The sequence below is a fragment of the Ursus arctos genome, unplaced genomic scaffold (genome assembly GCF_023065955.2).
Source record: "Ursus arctos isolate Adak ecotype North America unplaced genomic scaffold, UrsArc2.0 scaffold_33, whole genome shotgun sequence".
NCBI classification, from domain to species: domain Eukaryota; kingdom Metazoa; phylum Chordata; class Mammalia; order Carnivora; family Ursidae; genus Ursus; species Ursus arctos.
In genome coordinates this window covers 15068444-15080829 of record NW_026623019.1, presented here as the reverse complement: position 1 = coordinate 15080829, position 12386 = coordinate 15068444, and the positions used below count along the sequence as shown (strand labels likewise).

Genomic DNA, 12386 nt, shown 5'->3' with positions numbered 1-12386 from the left:
ACCTTTTTTTGCAAACCCTTTCCCTTACAGATCTTTCAAGATCCTCAGAGATAGGGCAGTCAGCATGGATCAAAACAAAAATGCTAATCAAGGATAAGAGATCGTCAAAGAAAAAGAAGAAAACTCAAGGACTACAGGTGCCAGTAAGTGTCTTGTATGTCGTTAGCAATTGAGGTAGTAGCCTATCTTAGCTTGGTTTCCGTATTGTAAAGTGCCAGGCACACTACAAAATGGCCCTGTACTGGAAGGAGTGAAGATGTAAATTTAAGAGTCATCAGAGTGGTTATGCCACAGCTCATTTATCAGCTCACATGTTGAAGGACACTTGTGTTATTTTCAGTTTTGGGCTATTCCAAACAAAGCTGTTATGAACATTTGTGCACAAGTCTTTGTGTGGACATATGTTTCAATTTCTCTTTGGTAAATATTTAGGAGTAGCATGTCAGAGTCATATGGTAAGTATTTGTTTAATTTTAGAAGACACTTCCAAACAGCTTTCCAAAGTGGCTCTACCATTTTACATTCCCACCAGTTGACGAGGAATAGTTTATGAGAGTTCCAGCGGTCCACGTTCTCACCAATCCTTAGTATGCTGGGTCTTTTTAACTTTAGCCATAGTCGGGGGTATGTAGTGGGATCTCATGGTGATTTCATTTGCATTTCTGGAGTGACTAGTGTTGCAAGGTATCTTTTATGTGCTTATTATTTATATTTAAGAAAATTTGCAAAACTCAAGATCACTGAGATTTTCTTTCATGTTTTCTTCCAGAAGTTTCATAGTTTTTCATCTTATATTTAGGTCTAGCGCCCATTTTGAGTTAACTTTTGTATGTGGTGATAGGTAGGGATTGAGGTCCCTCCTTCTTTTCCTTTTTCTCCCCCCCACCCCACTCTTTTATTTCTTTGTTCCTTCCTTCCTCCCTCCCTCCCTCCCATCCTTCCTTGAATACAAATATCAATTTTTTCCTACCATTTTCTGGTAAAAAGATTGTCCTTTTCCTATTGAGTTTCCTTGATACCTTTGTCAAAAATGAATTGACCATGTATATCTATAATTTGTATGGATCTATTTCTGGATCTATTTTGTTCCATTTATCTATATGTCTATTTTTATGAAAACACCATAGTATCTTGAATACCATATTTTATATTAAATATTGAAATCATGTAGTGTAGGTCTGCCAAAGTTTTTGTGTCTTTTCAAAGTAGTGTTTTTTTGGTTTTTTGTTTTGTTTTTTGGCTATTCTAGTTTCTTTGCATTTCCACATATATTTAGAATCAGCTTGATAGTTTTTATAGAGAAGTCTGCTGGAGTGAGTGGAATTGCTGTGAATCAACTTGGGGAGAATTGGCATCTTAACAATAATAAGTTTTTTGATCCATGAGCATGATATGTCTATTTATTTAGATATTCCTCAGTTTCTCTCAACAATGTTTTGTAGTTTTCAGTGTTCTTTTTTTTTTTTTAAGATTTTTTATTTATTTATTTGAGACAGAGAGATGGAGCATGAGCAGGGGAAAGAGTCAGAGGGAGAGGGAGAAGCAGACTCCTTGTGGAGCTGGGAGCCTGACATGGGGCTTGATCCCAGGACTCTGGGATCATGACCTGAGCTGAAGGCAGATACTTAACCATCTGAGCCACCCAGGTGCCAAAAGTGTTCAGTTCTCGCACATGTTTTTAAAAATGTCTCCCTAAGTATTTATTATTTTTTACTTTATTATAAATGCAATTATAAAAAATTAATTCCTGATTATTTGTTGGTGGTATATAGAAATACATATATTTTAAAGATTATTTGAGAAAGTGGGAGAGAGAATGTGAGCAGGGGTGGGGGGCAGAGAGAATCTTCAAGCAGACTCCCTGCTGAGCATGGAGCCCAACACAGGGCTTGATCCATGACCCCATGATCATGACCTGAGCTAAAACCAAGAATTGGATGCTTAACCAACTGAGCCACCCAGGTGCCCCTAGCAATATATTTAAAAAATATTGATTTTATACACTACAACCTTACTAAACTTGCTAATTTGTTTGTAGAGGTTTTGTTCCTCTGTAGGATTTTCTATATAAATGGTCATGTTATCTACAAATGAAGATAGTTTTACTTTACAAATTTACTTTTTACCTTTCAAATCCAGATGTGTTTTATTTATTTTTCTTGCCTCATTACACTGGCTGGCATCTCTAGTATAATATTGAATAAAAGTGGCAAAAAAAATATATCCTTTCCTTTTCTCTGCTCTTAGGGGTAAAACATTTAAGCTTTTACCGGTAAGTATGATGTTAGCTGAAGCTTTTTATGTAGCTGCCCTTTATCAAGTTAAAGAACTTCCCTTCTACACCTAGTTTCTGAGAGTTTTGTCATTAATAGATATTAGCATTTTTTCAAATGCTTTTTCTGCACCTCCTGATAAAATCAGATGGTTTTTCCTTTTTACTATGTTAATATGATTAATTATATTAATTAATTTTATAATGTAGAAGTACTATTTAGAGTATCAAGTCAACCTGGTTAGGATGAATCCTGCTTGACCATGATGTATTATCTTTTTTGTATGCTATATTTATTTTGCTAAAATCTTAATAAGATTTTTTGCATCTGTATTCTTGAGGAATATTTGTCTATTGATCTTTTTTCTTGTAATGTCTTTGTCTGGGTATCAGGGTGATCCTGGGCTTATTGACTGAGTTGGGAAGTATTACCCTCTTCAGTTTTCTAGTTGAGTTTGCATAGAATTGATACCATTGCAACTTTTATTATTTGGTAGAATCAATCAATGAAACCATCTTTGTGGGAAGGTTTTTAGCTGCAAATTCAATTTCTGTAATAGATATAGGACTATTCAGGTTATCTGATTCATCTTTAATGAGCTTTGTTTGTGTCTTTCAAAGAATTTGTCCATTTCATGTAAGTTGTTGAATTTATTGGCATATAGATTTATAATCTTTTCTTATCCCCATATTATTTATGGGGTCTATAGTGACGTCACTTCTATCATTCCTAATATTTTATATTTGTGTTTCTTTGTTTCATGATTAGTCTGGCTACTGGCTTATCTGCTTTATTGATATTTCAAAGAACCAGTTCTTGGTTTCATTGATTTGTCTCTGAATACTAGTTTATTAATTTCTGCTCTTTGTTATTTCTTTTGTTTACTTTGGTTTTAATTTGCTCTATTTTTTTTCTAGTTTGTTAAGATAGAAGCTTTGCTCATTGATTTGAGATGGTCTTCTTTTCTAATACGGCATTTAGTGCTATAAAATTCCCTCTAATCATTGTGTTAGCTATGTTCCACAAATTCCAATATGTTATGCTCACATTTTCATTTAGTGTATCTTTTTATTTATTATTAGGAAGCCTTAGATCTGAGTTAGTAATTCTATAGGACTTCACCTTTCATGATCTTAATTTAATGCCCTGCTTTGTTTTTCCATATAATAATCTGGATACATTTTTAAAAGCACCTCAACTCTTTTTAGAATGAGAAGCAGAGGGGCGCCTGGGTGGCACAGCGGTTAAGCGTCTGCCTTCGGCTCAGGGCGTGATCCCGGCGTTATGGGATCGAGCCCCACATCAGGCTCCTCCACTGTGAGCCTGCTTCTTCCTCTCCCATTCCCCCTGCTTGTGTTCCCTCTCTCGCTGGCTGTCTGTATCTCTGTCGAATAAATAAATAAAATCTTAAAAAAAAAAAAAAAAAAAAGAATGAGAAGCAGAAGCAAAGAGATAAGTATTAAGATAATTATGTAAAATTACCTTTTGGAGGGAGAGATTTAGCTTGTAAAGAAGACTCTTTTACAGGGAAATGCTATGAGTTGCTCGAATCTTATGAAATATGAATTCAGTGGATTTGTTTTTTGCAATAGTTAAAGTGGCCAGAATTTAACTAGAAATTGAAACTGGGCTTAGGTATTAATAACTTGCATTTATTTATTGCTTGGTATTTTGTCAATTTATCTCATTTCTTCTCTGTTCCTGGTTAGTACATATGGAAGCCATTACTGTTGGCTACCTGTTATTTTAATGACAAAGGGAACGGGGTTCACAGACATTAAGTGATTTACCCAAGTTTACATAACTTCTAAGTGATAGATCTAGAATTCCAACACAAGTTCTTTTCGGATCCAAGCCTTATGTTTCTTTCTCTATGCCACTGGTTCTCAAATTGTGGTCTTCTATCAGCAGTGACAGCATTACCTGGAAACTTATTAGACATTCAGATTCTTTCTACCTCTAGACCTAATGAATCATGGATCTTGGAGGTGGGAGCCAGTGATCTGTGGTTTAGCATAGCCTTGAGTGATTCTGATGCACACTCACGTTTGATGACTGCTGCCCCCTACCGTCATTCTCAGTCATCACCACAAATAGTAATCACATGGTGCTTGTGTCCTGCCAGCTTAACTAATGGGAGTTTTCAAAGATTTCCAGGTGATTCTAATGTGCAGCCAATGTTAACAACCACTGCTACTCACCATAGTACCTCTATGAGTCACATTAATGACTCAAAATGTTTTCAGATTAATGTCACTGTGTTCCAACAAGTGTCTTTTTCTCCAGGTCATAAAGGTCGACACCTGCTCTCAAAATGACCAACTGGATTCAGAGCCAGGAGAAAATAACATCTCAGAAGAAGAGGCCTATAGCAAGAACTGGCTCACAGTGTCCAAATTTAGTCAGATAAGTATGTAACAGTCTAGACTCTTAGAACTCAAAAGCTCTGAGAAAGTTTCCTCACTGTGCTCCCAGATCACTGGTGGTCCCTGCTATTTTTTCAAGGGGAGATGATGGAACGAGAGGATGGCAACATCCATTTAGAAAAATAGCTCTTTTTTATTTTTAATTTTTATGAATTTCCATTCATTTAATGGAATCGTTTCTGGGATCCAGAAAAGAAAAATCAAAGTTTAGGTAGTCTCATATCCAGAGCTGTTAAACCTGGCTCAGGGAGTGTTCATTTGGTCTGATCTATGGCGTGGGGTTGTCTAATGTTATAAATTCTTGAGGTTCATGAGACATTGATATGGACCCTTACACAGAACTCAGTGGGATGAGTTGTGGTTGGTTATTTATGACTACTGACATATAGTATTTATTCCATGGGCAAGTGTCCCTTAATGGTGGTTTGTAAAGAAGAAAAGATGGATCAACTCGCTACAAATGAAAACTATGAGGTAGGCAGAGAATGTGAAATAAGCCTGGACAAGTAAGATAAGACCAGATTATGAACAGAATTGGGAGCAGTGATCAGAACTTTGAACTTCTTGCTTTATACAATAAGAGACCTTTACCAATTCTTTTTTTTTTTTTTTTTTTTTTTTTTGCTTTCACACATTTGAAGTTTATTCTCAGACAAAGCCCTATGCAAATGTTTGACAGGCAGCCTCCCATCCAGGGATGCAGGGACCCAGGTTCCACCCATGTTGTAGCTCTATCATGTTCAACATGGGGCTTCAGAGATCTCTGCAGGACACCTCCACGGCTGCCATGGCAAGACGGAATGCAGCTGATATCCATATTCTGTTTATCCGTTCATCCATCAGTGGACACTTGGGTTGTTCCCACCTCTTGGCTACTGTGAATAATGCTGCTATGAACATGGGTGTGCAAATATCTTCTTTGATGTGCCCTTTTTTCTGTCTTTACTTATGGAGTTTACTCTGCCAGTCTTCAGGTCAATTTTTTGAGTATTTAGGATGATTTGATAGTTATCTAGTTGTATTTGTGGGAAGAGGTCAGTCTAGGGTCCTCCTACTCCGTCGCCATCTTCCTCACACTCCCTTTTACTAATTTTTAAACAGAAGAAACTATGTGACCAGGACTCACAAATATTTAAAATTATTTGAAATACTAAACTTAAGGTACAAATAGTATATTGAAATCTATGTTGTTATGCTTCTTTAAAACCTTGCTTTCTCCTATGGGTGGTGGTTTTCAACCAAGGGCCAATTTCATACACCTCCCACCTCTCTTCCCTGGGACATTTGGCAAAGTCTCATGACATTTTTGGTTATGACAACTAAGGGAGGTACAGGTATTCTTGACTTCTAGTGGGTAGAGGCCAAAGATGGTGATAAACATCCTACTGCAATGAGTGGGATAGTCTCTTTCCTCCTGACAAGGAATTTTCCAGCCTGAAATGTCAGTGCGAAGGTTGAGAAACCCTGATTTATACTTTAAAATACTCAATTGTCTATTAAATCATTGAGAATCAAGTGGACTCTAAGCTGAAAGAGACATTAGAAATTAAATTATTGAGAACCCCCTTCATCTACAGATATGACTCGAGAGCTTATTTGTCTTGCCTTAAATCGCACAGTTTATAAGAGCCTACAATATTGAATAAATCAAATCCCATACCTATAAGTATGTTTCTAGGACCGATTGCCAATGTATTTATTTTATTTCTAAATGTTTATTTATATTATATTTTATATTTTTTATAAATACTCTGATATTTAAGTTTATGTTTTTCTTAATTTATTCAAGTTCTTTTTTTATCGAGACATAATTATGACATATAACATTGTATTAGTTTTATGTGTACAACATGATTTGGTGTGTGTGTGTATATATATATATATATATATATAGTGAAATGATTACTACAACAAGTGAACAGTTATCAGTTCACATAGTTACAATTTTTTTTCTTGTAATGAGAATTTTCTAAGATCTATTCTCTCAGCAACCTTCAAATATACAATACGGTGTTGTTAGCGGCAGTCACATGTTGTACAGTACCTCTCCGGGACTTAGTTATTTTACAGCTGGAAGTCTGTACCTGAGACCACCTTCACCCATTTCACTCACCCCCAACTCTCAAGTTATGTAAGTTCTTTCCCATGACTTTCAAATAGAAAAAGATGCAGGTGGCAGGAAGATTCTGGGAAAGAATCTCAAGTCTGATGATCAGAAAGGGAGAGAAGATGTAGGGAGATAGGCTGACTCCAGGTGCCTAGTTAATCCGAAGAGACAGGGAGGCCCACTGTCTACCTTGAGCCACATCCTGAATTAAGAATCTTATTTTTAAAAAAATATATCTGAGTTAAGCATTAATTGAAAAAGAATTTAAAAATAAAAGTTTGAGGGTTGGGTGGTACCCTGTCAGGTAGCTCTCTCTGAATACAAAAAGAAAAGTTCTGAGGAATTTAACTATGAAAAGGAAAAGTATATTTTAACTTTTCCTATAGATATTTTAATATTCTGTGCTGTCATTGAAACCATATTGATCATAATTTTATGATATTACAAAAATATCATATAACATTTTGCAATTTTTTTCTAATAGATTTCTTGCACTGTGTGTGTGTGTGTGTGTGTGTGTATTTCTGGCACAAAGTCATTAGAGAAAAGAATTACTACTGTTATCTCCTATCTCCTACATTTAGCCAGGGACTCTTAATAAGCGTAATTCTCAGAATTAATCCCATCCAGTAATTAAATTATTACTGGGCACCTACTATATGCCAGTGACTCTGCAGGCACCAGTATAAAAAATAATGACAATAATGATCCTTGCCATCCTTTTTAGGAAAGAGCTGAAAATGAAACATATCTTCTGACATTCTTTTCTGTCTTTTGTTTTTGTTTTGTTTTGTTTTTTCAAGTAGCCTACTATGATGCTTGATGCAGTTGTTAAGGAAGGATGCCTAACAAGTTGGAATGAAAATTTCATGTGTTTTACATAAAGCATGGACGATAGGGTACAGGAGAACAGTTTGGGATGAAAATTTCATGTGTTTTACATAAAGCATGGACAAAAAGAATCGCTAAAGGTGTTCTTCTGTAAGGAGGAATCAAGTTATGGATCATTTAATGCTTGACTTTGATTAGAGAGCATAAATTATTATAAATGTAAAGGAAACTACTGATGAATAGAAACACTGTAGAATGTATAGCTTTCAACCACTTGAGAAAAAAAAGGACAAAAGAATCTTGGTAACACTTGCTAAAAAGAGAAAAAGAAACTATATTCAAATTTAGATGAATGCACTATGTTCAGATCTTTCTATTTAGGAATGTGATTTGAATGTAACACATTTTCAAGTATTCTCTAATTTTTTTTTCTTTCTTTTAACAAGATCTAGAACCCTCTCTGTATCAGAAAATGAAAACTAAAGAAATGGAACAGCATGCTATCCAAGTCAGTGATTATCTCAAGCAGCCTCAAGAGGTAAAAACATCTTATTTGATATTAAAAAAAAATTACGTACACACTTCTCTGGCTCCTTGACTGTGTCTGTTTTACCTTTATGTTCCTTAATTGGCTTCTACTTTTTATTGGTGTTACATTTAAATCCTTGCTTTGAATATAAGCTCAGTTTTTTCACTCCCCTCGTGACCCACGCCCCACTCTTTATTCTTTCCTTGTTTTTCTCCATGCAATTTATTTGTCCACCCGGTAATTTATCACGGGTGTTTTCAGCATGAAAGATAAATAATTCAGGAATTTTTCAAACTGTTTTGAAATTTATGAATGTTGCCATGTGGAAGAAAAATAGGTATTTTCAATATGCTTTAGAGTCAACGTATAGAAACTACTGGGAGGCAGATTCAGCCCAACCTGAGGAGGAATTTTTAGCAATTGGAGTTTTCTAAGGATGGAACGGCTTATTTCTGGAAGTAGTAAGTTCCTCACTCAGTGTGGTTAGTCAAACAGGCCGAGCCAACCTCTTTGCAGGTGTGTTGGAGGGGATTTGGACATTGCAGGGTGAAGGACCCTCCGACACTGAGGTTCTCTCATTTTATGGTCTGTGTTTCTTACCATCTGCAAATATGTGCCCATTTCACTGCCATCTACCATGTGGGAAGCATGATCTAGTTAGACTAACCCAAGAAGTCTAATTTTGGTCTTGGTTGGAACATTACTTCTATGAACTCGGGAACTGTATCCACATTACCTGTATGAATGTATGTTAATAACCTCATGAATGTAATCTGTGGAAGGTTTCGAAACTAAAATGTAAGACTGCTTGGAGGTGAGTGGAGGCAAGAACCTGTCTGCCATGTCCCAGGTTTCAGGGCTATGTATAATAATTAACCTCTGAGCCTCATTAGCTGTGTCTCTAAAATGGGGGTAATGCCATCCTTATGAGATTATTCATAGTGGATAACAAAAATAAGACCAATAAAAATGCCTAGAGTGATGCCTGGAACGTAGTAGGTTTCAAGAAGTACTAGTTGAATCTAAATAGGAATTAGAATGATAAATTCAGAGTAATGTTATTCTAAATAATCATCCACTGAAACAGCAATGTCCTGATAGAGGACATAGAGATGTAATGATTGATGTTTCTTGTCAGCTTAGACCTTCATTCCTTCTTTCCTATCATTAACTGTTCACTCTCGTTTCTGCCAAAACCGTTGTATATTATGTTTTCTCTATGATGTCCCCATACAAGTAATTTCATTCTGTTAAAGGCAGTCAAACACATTGAATTTTCAGATATCGTGCTAACATTAGACATCTTTCTAACTTGAGTTTAGTGCGTCCAGTAAAAGAGAAATACTGAGTTAGGGGAGGGGCGGGTGGAGAAATGTACCCTCCAAGGCATGCGTTTTGCGAATGTATTACTGGAAGCGTGGGGTGGGAGAATGTTGGGCGAACATGTAATGAATGACCTTTCCCTTCTGCTCAGGATCTGAGCAAAAACTCTTTGTGGAACTCCAGGAGCACCACCCTCAAGAGGAACTCCCTGTGAGTATTTGTCAATGTCTATTTTTAAGCATCTTTGGCTTCTATTTTTTAACCTCATTTGTAACAAAGGTTAAATTGGGTCAGAAAAAGGGGGGGGAAAGTGTTTCCAATAACAATATTTTCCTTTTGTCAGCAAGAAGGAAAATCATTTATCCTCCAAGGTTTCCCATTTCTGGCAATGAGATCCTACCTCAGTGCCTTTTAAAAACACAACCAAACATGTGCTACCACAGCAGATTAAGCATTTGTCTTTTCAGTGTCAAAAAAGCACACACAGGATAATGAGAATCCTTGTCTGACAGATAACAATTGTAAAATTTGCCTTCAAGAGTAGGAGCAAACCTGTCTGGCCTAAAGAGAATGACTGAAGACCTGATAGTTTTCTTGATCTTTTTTATTTTTGGTTTCTCATGAGCATCCTAAGTGTCTATCAAAGCAGTAACCCTTTGAGGATTGAGACAGAACAAAGGGAAGCCAGGGATCAAAAGAGAGAGGGGCTGGAGAACTCACATGGTTGTAGGCTTGAGGATTTTCCTAGAATTTTATTTGTTCAGAGAAATGAAGTTTGAAAACCAACCAAGCAAAATGATTCTCTTTGGTTTGTAGTGTTTTCTGGACTTTTCTAATTACATCATCAACATACCCATCTGGCTATGGGAGCAGAATTCAAAACCGTCTACTGAATGAAGGGCCAGTTGATAGCAAGCAGGTGAAATGTGACTTGTAGTTTGCGGCCAGCTCCATTTGAGATGGCTTTTTTTTTTTTTTCTGGAACTCCCACCCAGGTCTCTGTGTGCAAGCCTGCCTCTAGACTTCAAGTGCACATGACTTTCTCCTCCCAGAGGTTCGGTAGTTTGTGCTCGCGCAGAGTCGTGGGTTATTGCAGCATGAAATTAAACAATAATTGTAATTGTACTCTCTTCCCTAAGGACCTTCAATACTGGAGATATTCTTTGAACGCATTTATGCAGACTTGCCCGTGGCCACTTGTGCACTTGAGCAGGGCAAGTAACAATTTACAGAGAGCTCATTTCAGCCCGTGAACATTTAGGGGCCACGTGGGCTAATGAAACTGATTTGTAGTCTTGTCCGGAGACATTCACAGGCTCATTTGTAGGCATCTGCTTTGCACAGTTCAGGAACCCTTTAGTTTAATTGATCCAGAACAACACACACACAGTTAAATCTTATGTATGTCGTGTGATCATATAGCTAATTAAAAACAAAAACCAACGACTACTTTTCGGTTAGCCTAGGGCATGCCCAGTAAGTGAATTATACGCATATGTGGTGCTCATTTTTCTATGAAAATAATTGTAGGGTTGCAAACCATTTCTCCATTGATAGAGATAGGGGTCAAATGACACTTTTCTTCCAAAGAAAAGCTACATATACACATACATACATATAGACATTTAGACTCTGTACTGTTACTGTTGTACTTACTTTTCCTCTCTTTGGTCATTGAAAAATTTAAAGCATTGTCTAAACAACTTCAATTTTTCAAACAGGTTGAGAAGTTCAAATGGAGTTGACAGTAAGTTTTTATATTTAAAGATTTTTTTAATCTTATTAATGGTGAGGTGCCCTATCCTGCTGAGAGTTTTGTAGTTCCTTAAATTCTGTATGTGATTTTTGTCTACTTTACGAAGTAGAAAGTTCAGTAGAAAAGTAGCAAGTTGATCGTGTTTCTCCACATATTTCAGGATTGATGTCTGATTTACAATTTTTTTTGAATTGCCTATTTCGGACAGTGATTTTTCCAGTTCTCTCTGTGAGTGAGGGTGTTGCCTCTGAGCTCATTTTGACTGTTCAACAATTCTGTCAATCTTTTACGTGGCGCTCACGAAGAGCCGTTCATCTTGTATGTGGATACCTTTTCTTGTCTGGCTTCTGTAGGACTCTGTGCCCCAAGTGGCTGAGCAGGGCTGGGTCATGTGACACAACTCCCTGGCAAAGCCACTGTCAAAGCTGTTCTCAAATTTTACCATAATCTATGAGCTCCTTTTCATGTTCTTGACCTCTTGATGCTAATTGGGCCCCTTCTCTTCCACAGCCTTGTGCACCCCGGTCTCTCTGGTTCCCAGTCATCAACTTTGCCCATCTTAGCCATCAGCTTTGCCTCCGCACCACCCCCAGCCCCATCCTTCGGAGTTGTCTGTGTTGCTCTACCCCATGGCTTCTGCCTTGGAGCCTCCAGTATCATTTTCCAACATAAAAAGTTTTGCCCTTGATTTTACACTAGCATTCTTGTTGGTTTCTCTCCCTTTGCACTTCCCCATGTTCCTATTGGAATTGCCTTTCTCAACAATAAATCGTCACTTATGTCGAAGCTTCCAGTGGCTTCCCATTACCTACAGGATAGGCTGCCAGTCTCTTAGTCTTCCTCAACGTTCTTGTCAGCTTGGCCCTCATCCAGATTTCCAGGCTCACGTTCATTCTTTCACTCATTTCTGCCCTGCAGAATATGACCACCTACCTACCTATTCACCCCTTCACTTGGGTGTCTACAAGGCATCTCAAACAAAATGTGCCACCTCCTTCATCATCCGTCTTAGGAAATGGCAACTCCATCCTTCCGGTTGCTGAGGTCAAAGTCTCGCCATCTTACTTGACTCACATTTTCTCTTATCGCCACTTCCAAACCATCAGTAAGTTCTTCGAAGTATATCAAGATCCTGGTCACT

General features: G+C 37.2%; 1 protein-coding gene across 3 annotated transcripts in view; it reads left to right on the top strand.

Annotated features, from left to right (window-relative positions):
* The window catches only part of TRPM6 (transient receptor potential cation channel subfamily M member 6), a 187709-nt gene that overhangs the window by 150534 nt on the left and 24789 nt on the right, over positions 1 to 12386 (top strand). For all 3 annotated transcript variants that reach the window (XM_048218395.2, XM_044391103.3, XM_057305640.1), the window contains 5 exons: positions 31 to 143; positions 4560 to 4683; positions 8084 to 8175; positions 9641 to 9699; positions 11211 to 11236. In XM_048218395.2, the coding sequence (XP_048074352.2) occupies positions 31 to 143; positions 4560 to 4683; positions 8084 to 8175; positions 9641 to 9699; positions 11211 to 11236 (414 nt within the window). The remainder of the gene's footprint in view (positions 1 to 30; positions 144 to 4559; positions 4684 to 8083; positions 8176 to 9640; positions 9700 to 11210; positions 11237 to 12386) is intronic.